This window comes from Saccostrea cucullata, unplaced genomic scaffold (genome assembly GCF_032062105.1).
Source record: "Saccostrea cucullata isolate Sc308-1 unplaced genomic scaffold, CSIRO_AGI_Scuc_v1 ctg87, whole genome shotgun sequence".
In the NCBI taxonomy this organism is placed as follows: Eukaryota; Metazoa; Mollusca; class Bivalvia; order Ostreida; family Ostreidae; genus Saccostrea; species Saccostrea cuccullata.
Window position 1 is genome coordinate 225,111 of NW_026932818.1, and position 11,018 is coordinate 236,128.

The following is an 11,018-nucleotide window of genomic DNA, read 5'->3' on the forward strand; positions in this document are numbered from 1 at the left end:
AGAGGCCTATACGCCACAGCAGTCACCTGAGTCACTGGCCATGCTGTTCTTCGCCAGATTCTCCCCCTTATATTACCTAATGTGGCCCTATTATTACGCGTATTTGGAAAATGTAGAATCTATCCCAGAATGCTTCCAAATAAGTTTCAGATTTTCCGGCCAGTAAAAGATTTTTCCTAGATATATTTCAATATAAAACTTGGATTCCCCATCATGGCCCCGCTCTAGCCCTGGGGGTCATGTTTTGAACAATTTAGAATCTACCCTACCTAAGGATGCCTCCACATAAGTTTCAGTTTTTCTGGCTTAGTGGTTCTTGAGAAGAATGATTTTTAATGATCCCACCCTATTTACGTCTTTTCTTGATTAGTCCCCCTTTGAAAGGGGCTTGACCCTTCATTTTTATAAATGAAAGTCCCCTTTATCCAAGAATGCTTTTATTAAGTTTGTTTAAATTTGGCCCCATATTAGTTCTTGAGAAGAAGTTCTGTTGATAATGTGAAAAGTTTACAGACGGACAGACAGACATTGAGTGATCAGAAAACGGTTCACTTGAGCTTTCCGCTCAGCTGGGCTAAAAATATACAGTACACTATGGACCCATAGATATTTACTAATCATAGGTGTCGGAACCCGGGGGGGGGGAGGCAAAGAATACAACATTGTACAAAGGGATTTGCACTGAAAATAACTGAAGTTCCAAATTAACTATAAACACACACTCTTGGGGTTGCGTAAGTATTTAAATCTAAAATATAAATAAATCCAAATAAAGACGAGGAGTCAAAATTTTGAACTCAAGGTTTTTTTCTCACTTCATTATATCTATAGGAAAGCGGTAACGAAATAGAATTTTCGTGTTTGGACAAGGTGTATATTGTCCCCCTTTTATTTTTGCTTGTCAAGTTTTTTTTTTTTTTTTTTTTTTTTTTTTTTTTGTGTGTGTGTGTTTGATTTTCTCTCTCTCTCTTATGGAATGCCATATACGACAGCCAACTGCTTACTGCCAACTGCTGACTGCTTACTGCCAACTGTCAGCTGCTTACTGCCGACTGCCACACATATTTGAATAAATTTTATTTTTATATTGATATTTATGTAAATAAAAAAAAAGGCGCTGATCTATAGGATATTTTTTTCAAGAGGGTCACTCTGGTAAAAAAAATAAATCCAACCCAGAAATTTCTTGACAAGAAAAAAATACGTAAAGTCCTTTCCTAAATGTGAAAAATTATTTCGTCCGGGGAGGGTCATACCTTCATGTGTATGACATTTTTCATACCAACTTAACACATACCTTCATGTGTATGACATTTTTCAAGCAAAAAAAAAAAAAAAAAAATACCAACTTCCCAAAAAAAAAAACTTACTCGAAAATCCTATTTCGTGGGGGGGGGGGGGGGGGGGGGGGTACACGAATTTTTTTCCACATTATATCGGTTGGGGAGGGGTGGGGGGTGGGGGCCCCCCCTGATACTACGTGCCTGAAGGTCCCTTTTAGTTGATTTATTTTATACATTAAATATATAACTTTTAGTTGGTTTAGTTTGTGCATTAAATAACTTTACAATTTCAGAGGGGTGTTCCGGACCCCTCTCTCTAGATCTATGCATGTAAAATATATTTTATTTGTACAAACAAACAAAGAGATATAAATGTTTGATCGGCGTTTTCTAAGTGGAGGGTCCAAGGTCAGTTATACCGGTAGTTCGTTTAGTTTATTTAACGTATGACTGTACAAATTTTAAATGCCCCCCCCCTCCAAGATCTATGCATGTGAAAATTTATTATAACACACAGAGATATACATCTTTAATTTGAGGAAATTTTTAACTATGGAATATAATGGAAAACGGAAATTTATTTTCAAAACATCTTTCTCTGCGAAACGACAAATCTTTTTTTTTTTACTAATATTCTCTCTTCAAAGGTTTTGTTGTCTCCGGGGGAGGGGGGGGGGCTTCTTTAAAGATTAAAAGCAGAAAATAGTCATTTTATTACCTATTTCAAATAGGAAAACAAATAAAAAAATAAACAATGTACTTTATCAACCGCATATATTGAATATTACATAAGAGAAAAAAATATTGGTCATTTTATTCAATTCAATTTTACCAGGGTGACCCCCTTGGAAAAAATGTCCTGGATCCGTGCCTTCTTTTTTTCCTTTTTTTGTGAAAATTCATATAAATATCAATAGTCTACAAATATAAAATTTACTCAGATATGTGTGGCAGTCGGCAGTAAGCAGCTGACAGTTGGCAGTAAGCAGTCAGCAGTTGGCAGTAAGCGGTTGGCTGTTGTATATGGCATTCCATACTCTCTCAACCCTTTCAATTTGCTTCAGACGCCAATGCTAAAACTATATTATATGTCCCTAGATGAATGTTCCGTCGTTAAAATGATAAATGCCCTATACGGAACCGGGTGAAGGCTTGTCCCGAGACACACTATGTGACAGTTAGATTATTCTGACAAACTAATGCGTCCCTGGTTTCATCCATAGGCACTCCCCATCTTAACTGTTAAATATATAAATATCTACTATACTATAAACATAGGCAATCCCCATCTTAATTGTTTAAAAAAATATATATCTACTATACTATAAACATAGGCACTCCCCATCTTAATTGTTAAAAAAATATATCTACTATACTATAAACATAGGCACTCCCCATCTTAATTGTTAAAAAAAATATATCTATACTATATAAACATAGGCACTGCCCATCTTAATTGTTAAAAAAATATATCTACTATACTATAAACATAGGCACTCCCCATCTTAATTGTTTAAAAAATATATCTACTATAATATAAACAAAACGTTTATAGTATAGTAGATATATTTTTTAAACAATTAATGGGGAGTGCCTATGATTTCATCCTCCAAAAACATATTAACCCCTGGCATTTTTCTTTTCTGTTTTTTTAAAACGTTCAATGCATAAAAAGATACACACAATTCACTTCAATTTAAATGATATATTAACTTCGATGGAGAATGAAATAATTGTATCATTTTGTGTAATAACTCTGCGCACGAAATATTATAATTTCTGATTGGCACCGAGACTTGTTTGTGATCGGGTTCGCGATGCGAGAATTCAGTAACACTCTCTTCGCGCCATAAGTAACTTGATATGTGAACTGAATCTTTACATTTTCACAAATATTGCAATTTAAATTGATTTTGGATTTTCTCATATTGTGGCACTGTTGTCTATTTACAGTATTCACCATTTTCTAAAGTGTGCTAATGTTTACTTATCGTACAGATACCCTATATGCTTGATTTTACACAGGAAACTTTCGGATGCAAAACACGTGTTCCTGTCTGCAATAGTTTATCAGTGTTAACAAACAAAGACATACCAGCAATACAAATCTGGTAAGTACACAAAATAAGCTTTACTTTTAAATTACTTTGATAGACACTAATATTTAATTTCATTATGGTTAATAGTATTAAAATTTCGAAGTATGATACGAATAATAATAATTATGCCATACTTTGGAGCAATACCAATATTTTTGTGCCTAGTTTTACCCTTAAAATACACAAAAACCGAAGAGCTTCAGGGGGCGAAGCCCTAGACCCCCTTCATTCAAAGTATGATATGACCAGTATTAATAATGTCATACTTTGGTTCATAGCGGTAATAACCAACACCACTATAATTGTGCCAGGTTTTACTCTTAAATACACAAAACCCCAGAGCTTCTGGGGTTTTTCTCCCTGGCTCTCCACCAGGGCTTCGCCCAGGACCCACTTCTGTTTTACACATAGTACATACATGTACATGTATAGTTACTATAAAACTTGTAAATAATCTTTCAAAACAGGAATGCAGAACTATCATTCAATGGGATGGGATGCCATTATTTATGGCATATTGTAACAACATGAACATGTGCACCCTTTCAAATGTCATTCAAAAGTACCGGTAATTTCAAAAGTTGAATTTCTTGAATATAGATAGTTTTTGATTGACCTAAATTTAGCAGAAGTTACCTCCTGTTGGTCGCCATATTGGAGGTCGAATGGTGAGTTTTCCTCTTTGTCTTACCATGTTTAAGAAAATATAGCAGAAATATTGAGGAAAATCTTTATAAGATAATTTTTTTTTAATTAAAGGAGGCATTCAAAAATTTATATACTTCAGAAAAATAATGATTCCTAATTCAAAATTGCAAATATAAAAATTTGAAATTGGTTGAACAATGAAGGAAAATGAGCATTTGGACCTCCAGTATGGTGGCCAACGGGAAGTAACTCTTGCTAAATTTAGGTCAATCGAAAACTATCTATATGGTGTATGAGGTCAAACATGAAGGACAAGGTCAAGGGGTCAGAAATCATGGCATACTCAGACACATCTTGTTCCAGGTAATGCACCAAGCACCTGTCAAATATAAAAGCCCTAAGGCTATCTCTCGTCGATGAAGTATTTAAGGGAAAAAGATAACATTTTTGATGAGTAAGTCGCTAACTGAGTCATATGTTCAGTTCCTCAGTTTATACACAGTTTAAATAGAAGGACTGTTCTCTGTCCTGCAGTGGATTCCTACACTCGACTTTTCCACAACTCTAGGGTAGATGCTACACATGTACATGTACCGCTGTACCATATTATTATAGATGATTTAAAGATGATGTTTACTCAGGTTTCAGAAGTCAGACAGGAAATTTTATAAAGTATGATAATCATTTTAAATCAAAAATTGTTCCAAATGGATAAAACAACCAAGTTTTAACTCAATATCAATTTGAAAATTTAATATTTTATTATTTTAAGGAAATATACAGAAAAAAAGTCAATGTATGGTAATGCAGAGGAAATTCAGACTAAATTTCTATTTTTTTTTATTTTTGTCAAAATTTTTTTGCAATATTGATAACAATGTGAAGGTGACATATATTTCTAATCAGCATTTTGCAAATTTTATGTGTTGAAGCTCATAAATTATTTCAAATAATTAAATGCTATGAAATAAAGAAATTCAAAAATATGAACAAAAACCATTCTAGACACGATATCTCAATAATTTGATCATTGACCCCATATAATATTAATACTTTGAGAATTAGGGCAACAAAAGGAATTTGATTCTATAAATAATTTGGAGTTTTTATCATTCAGATTTTTGTAATATTCAATTAAAAATGGAAAAAGAAATATAAATATGACAGAGGAAATTCAGACTGAAATAATTATCAAGTTTATGGCCCAAAGTCTTATCGTTTCTTTTTATGAAGCATCCCTGTTCCATTGCTATACTATTTCATTATTTGAAGAGTTTTGTTGCTTGTAATATTTTGTAAGTGAAGAAAAAATTGGTCATAAGGTGAAAAATTGGGGTATTTTCCGAGAAATAATCAGGGGCCACTAGCATGAAAAGTAGGTCATTGACCTAGTTATTTGAAATTGAAAATTAACACAAGAATCATAGGTGTAGTATAATGTGCAGTAGGTAGTTTTTCGTTCTTCTCAGTGGAATTTTTAGTCTTCTGAGTAAAGGTATACCTTAAGTCTCGGTACTTTGGTTTTGGTTACTTTGGTTTTGCAGTTAGGCCATCTTCTAAAAAAATGTATGTGTGTCCTCTCCAGACCAACAGGCCCAGAATGGACTGACTAAAATTAAAAAACTTTTGTTAAACATTCCTGATTCCATATTTCCAGTAAACAAGTTTTTATCCCTTAATTTTCTCATCCAATCAACAGTCAGTGTGTTACATTGAATTCTTCTGGGGAAAAAAATTTGCTACCAACCAATCCAATTTAAATTACCCTGAGTCAGTAGAGGGAAAACAAACATTCAGCCTTTAGCATATTTTTTTCCAAAAAAAAAAAAAATTCAACTATTAGAAAACTGTACAATGATCCTTTTTATTTTTCAGCCAAAATGCCAGCCGGAATATCTGATTTACCTGATGAAGTTCTTTTGATGATATTTTCCTACCTGGCATTTTACGATATTGTACATTCCATCAAATTAGTATGCTCTCGCTGGCGCAATCTTAGTAACAAAAGATGTTTATGGAACACAATAGGAGCCATTAAATGGGTGACAGAAAGTCTAGAGGAGGAAGATTTCCTGGGGCGGGCCAAATTTGTAGCAAGAAATCTTGAGGCTTTGGAATTTTTAAGAATTCGGGCAAAATATTCTAATAATTCCAAACTTGCCTCAAACATTGAAAAATATGCAACATTATATAGCGGACCAAACCAATTACTAGAGAATGACGATGATGATGATGAAGATTCTTCAACTTGGGGATTCAATGGTCCACTTGTGTTTTTGAGGGAGGATGTAAACTGCCCGAATTTAAAAGGAATTCACCTTGTCAATTCAGACTTATCTTTAACAAATTTCCTGAAACTTTTGGAAAAATATTCATTTGTGACTGAGGTCACCAGTGACCAAAACGCATATTTTGACTTAGACACTTCTGAGATGGTGATGCCTGCAGTAAGAAAATTACCAAAATTAGAACGTTTAACAATAATAGAGTGCGAGGGAACAGGTGATTTCCCCGACTTTTACATGGAGGAAGGTATCGTTACTTTCAATAGCCGTAGATGGAATGCAGAGCTGCAGAAAATTGTTATTGCCCATCCAGAGCTGACATATTTAAACATTTCACTCAGTGGAAGAAGTGAGCAAACCATTCGAACCATCTTCGAAAAATGTCCGAACTTGAAATCGTTAAAAATTCTAGGAAACAAGATGAGAGGCACAGAAGAAATTAAGATAAATGTTGCACTGGCCTCGCTGGAAGAATTGGTGTTAGACAACTGTTATTTGGAAACACAAGATTTCAAGAACATTATTTCATCGGCTTGTGCTAGTAAGATGTTACAGAAGCTAACACTGTTGAACTGTACAAACATAACTGAGGAGGTTTATCAGATCATCAGTGACCAATGTCCTATTCTGAAAAAGTTTATAGCTAGAGAAGATGAAATTTTCTACAAAAGTAGAAACCAATGCTTTTATAGAAGGTGGGAAAACACATTCATAAATGACAAAGCACTGATCTATTTGTCAACCTGCAGGCATTTACAAGAACTGAGTATTGGCGACTCCAGTGTGTCAGCTGTAACCGATGAGGGAATCTGTGCTCTTGCACAAGGTTGCACACAGTTGAGAGTTGTTAATCTCAGTGGATGTCAAGGCATTACAGATCTTGGTGTCATGGAACTTGCACATAATTGTCAAGGACTGCACGTTGTAGACCTCAGCGGTTGTCATCACATAACAGGCTTTGGATTCAGCTGTGTTGTGATGAACTGTCCATGGCTACAGGAGATACCAATGCGTGGTTGTCATGCATTAAAAGAAATTGTTTTATGTAAGGAAAAGAGATTTCCTGAAATGCCTGTTGGCTCCTTAAACCAAATATCTGAGGAAACAAACGCAACTGATATTCAATGCAATTGTTCCACTTTCTGTGAAACAAGGATTTGCCCAAAGATTATAAGTGGCCAACAGAAAATCAAAAGTATTTATGGGATTACTGATGCCGATATTAAACAAAGCGCAACAGAAAACCAACAAAATGACTCTGCCGTAAAGGTCTGGGATCCACCCCTCCCTTTCCATTCCTCCTCAGACCACTCCTGGATTCAGACACTTGAACTTTCTAACTGTAGCAGCATCTCTGATTCGGATATCCTGAAGATTTGTCAATTCTGTCCAGAAATAAGAGGCCTTGATCTTGCTTTTAACTGCAAGTTAACAGACAAGAGCATTCTTGCTGTGTCTAAATATTTAACTTTACTAAATGCATTGATATTGAAAGGCATCTATCAATTGACAAATAATTCTTTGGTTGCTCTAGCAAAGAGGGGTTTAATTAGTCTGTCTTTCCAAGCATGTCCGAAAATTACGATTTATGGATTAAGAAAATTTTTAACCATGAACAGAACTCTTCAGAAAATGAGTATTCATCAAAACAAAGATGGCACTGCAGTACCATTAAAGGGCAACAACATTAATGATTTGCTGGAAGAATTAAGCAATGATTACATCCTCTTTGTAATGCAAAATGATGAAAAAGCCAATCGCATCAACATCGAAACAAGCCGCATCATGGAAGATGAACTAATGTTTTAGTCATAACATAAACTATGAATCATGTTCAATCCATGTATTGTGTTCTGAATGTTCATTAATCTCCAGTAGCAACAAAATGACAAAACCTATAGATACATGATGACTACAGAATTTGTGTTGGCAGAGGATTTTTAACTTAATTGCTATTAATAATTCAGCATAACAGCATTGAGAAAAAATTTTGCCTTCTTCCTGTATTCATTGTGACCTGGCAGTGTCCGACCTGCTTTCCTTTTGATTGGGTACACTACATTCAACCATAAGATCAGTCTTGCATTTCCTAGTGACTGCAATCAAAGAGAAGTGTTTTGTTATCCTTAATACAAAAGACTTCCTCAGTTTGGAAGAAAATTTTGTGGTGGTTCTTCCTAATTTAAGGACACCTTATTTGGAGATCAGACAGGTTCTGGTACCATTGGAGGTGGACAGCTCCAAATAGGCAACTTGAAAAGTCACTACCAGAATCAACCTTCAAGCCACAGTGTTACTTGTGTTGGCAAACAATTGATACAACATTCCATGTTACTTGTACTCCTGATTTGCAACTAACATTGAGGTGAATATGTGTGACTTATTGTACTGATTTAATTATTACATATGTATACCTGACCTTGCTTCTGCTGACAGCGACAAATGTTTTGCCTGTGGCAAATTCATGTATTTACCATGATACATACTGTTCCCAGCTCATCAAAGAGGTCACTTTTCTTCTTTATCTGTAAGAGACCTGGACCAAAAGCTTATTGTTGTTCCTATAAGGTATGACATATTTATTTTTAATGAAATCATTATCCCAGCTGGGATGACATGTTGTCCTAATCACGTACAGGAAAAAATTGGGGATATCAACCCTTTCTGAAAAAAAAAAAAACTTGCAGGTTCAGAGCTGAAAATTTTGTCCCGTACTTGGCTTCGACTCTCAACCAATTATGCACAGGAACGCTGTTGTTGTATCACAAACTTGAAGAATGAAGATTGAGGAACATTTATTGTTTGGAGCAGGTGTCCTTTACACTTTTTATTTCGTTATATATGTAAATAATATATTTCTCCAATTTTCATGTTTGATTTACAATGCGTTATTCACAATGTGTTATTATTTTGTTGATGGGGCAATGGGATGCTCAATATGTAAATAATTTTTTTGCATTCAATTTTCAAGTTTGATTTACTGTGTGAATTCTTTGTGGTAATGGGCCACTCCATATGTAATTTTAAAAAATTGATGTTTGATTTACTGTGTGTTATGTCGGATACTCGGATGCAGAAATTGGCTGCTCCATATGTAAATATTTTTTTATTCAATTTTAATGTTTAATTTATAATTAAAATGTTAGTGTTATGCTGAATGCAGAAATTGACTGCTCCATATGTAAATAATTTTTTTCCTCAATTTTTGGGTTTAATTTACACACTGTGTATGTAATGTTTGATGCTGCAGTTGGCTAGTCCTTATGTAAATATGTAAATATTTATTTTTATGAATTTTTGTGTTTGATTCACAATTTGCGTGTTATGTTGGATGTGGAAATTGGCCGCTCCATATGTAAATAATTTTTTTTCAATTTTTGTGTTTAATTTATAATGTTAGTGTTATGTTGGATGCGGAAATTGGCCGCTCCATATGTAAATAATTCTTTGTCAATATTTGTGTTTAATTTACAATTTGAGTGTTATATTGGATGCTGCAGTTGGTTAGTCCATATCACAGGCCTTTAGATCGCTTAGAAAAAAAAATTGAGGTGTTGAAAAAAAAAAATAAAGGTATATCGCCAATAAAATTCTTTTAAAACAAATGCTTTATAATTTTACTTTCTATCCATATCTATTCATATATAAAAAATCTCCATTACTTCCAAAGTTCATTCCGTAATTCATTATACTTCTCGAGATATGCTGAAATCAATTCCCAAATTGACCTTATTTTTTTTGTCGACATCAGTTGGGCCCTCACTAATTGTAAAGCAGGAACGACGGGACAAATTTTCCCCGGAATTTATTCTAAACTCAATGAATATTTGCTCATTCGCATTCGAGCTTTACAAGGATTTTCTTTAATTTGATCATATGGTGTAAGTGTTATGTCACAAACAACATTTTAGCGGTCTTATTGTTTTGAAAATCGAAAGGTATATAATGCATTCCGGGAAAAATTCGTTCTCATGGCTTCATTTACTTTCATAATCAACATGGCGGTAGTTGTTGATGTAGACGTTTTCAAATAATTTTTTGAATATTATTACGGACTTAATTACAATCTGGCGTAAGAAATCAACTTTAAATTGTTGAAAGATTTTGCAAATACTATGCAACTCTTCGCCGCACTTCAAACACCGTCTGTTTACACGTGAATGACCAGGGGCCCAAGCTATGTGTAACAGAAAGTAGGTCATTTTTGCAATTGATTTCAGAATATCTCAATAAATATACGGAACGGAATGAGCTTTGGTAGAATTGAAGAATGTTTATCTATGAATAGATTTAAATAGAAAGTAGAATTTTAGAGCATTAGAATAAAAAATATTTTATTAGCGAAATTAGGTACCCAGTGTAAGAGTTCAGTACCTTTATTTTTTTTTACACACACAAATTTTTTTAAGCGATCCAAAAGCCTGTGGTCCATATGTAAATATGTAAATAATATGTATTTGAATTTTTGTGTTTAATTTACAATGTGAGTGTTACATGTGTATGTTGGATGTGAAAATTGACTGCTTCATATATAAAAAAAATGTTCATTACCAATTTTTGTGTTTAATTTTCTATTTGTGTGTTATGTTAGATGCATCAATTGGCCGCTCCATGTGTAAATATATTTTTTTTCCAATTCCATGTTTGATTTACTATGTGAGTGTTATGTTGGATGTGGCAATTGGCTGCTCCATGTGTAAATA

The 11,018-nt window shown here is 34.0% G+C and overlaps 1 protein-coding gene across 1 annotated transcript; it reads left to right on the forward strand.

The window, feature by feature from the left end:
- The first annotated feature begins 3,135 nt into the window (after positions 1-3,135).
- On the forward strand, positions 3,136-8,574 carry LOC134236278 (uncharacterized). Its single transcript, XM_062718460.1, has 2 exons — positions 3,136-3,394; positions 5,906-8,574. The coding sequence occupies exon 2, from the start codon at positions 5,911-5,913 to the stop codon at positions 8,122-8,124; it is 2,214 nt and encodes a 737-aa protein (XP_062574444.1). The 5' UTR covers positions 3,136-3,394; positions 5,906-5,910; the 3' UTR covers positions 8,125-8,574.
- The last annotated feature ends 2,444 nt before the right edge of the window (positions 8,575-11,018 follow it).

Bases quoted from the DNA above. Each gene is read 5' to 3' on its own strand.
- LOC134236278 (XM_062718460.1), top strand. From the start codon at position 5,911: ATGCCAGCCGGAATATCTGATTTACCTGATGAAGTTCTTTTGATGATA.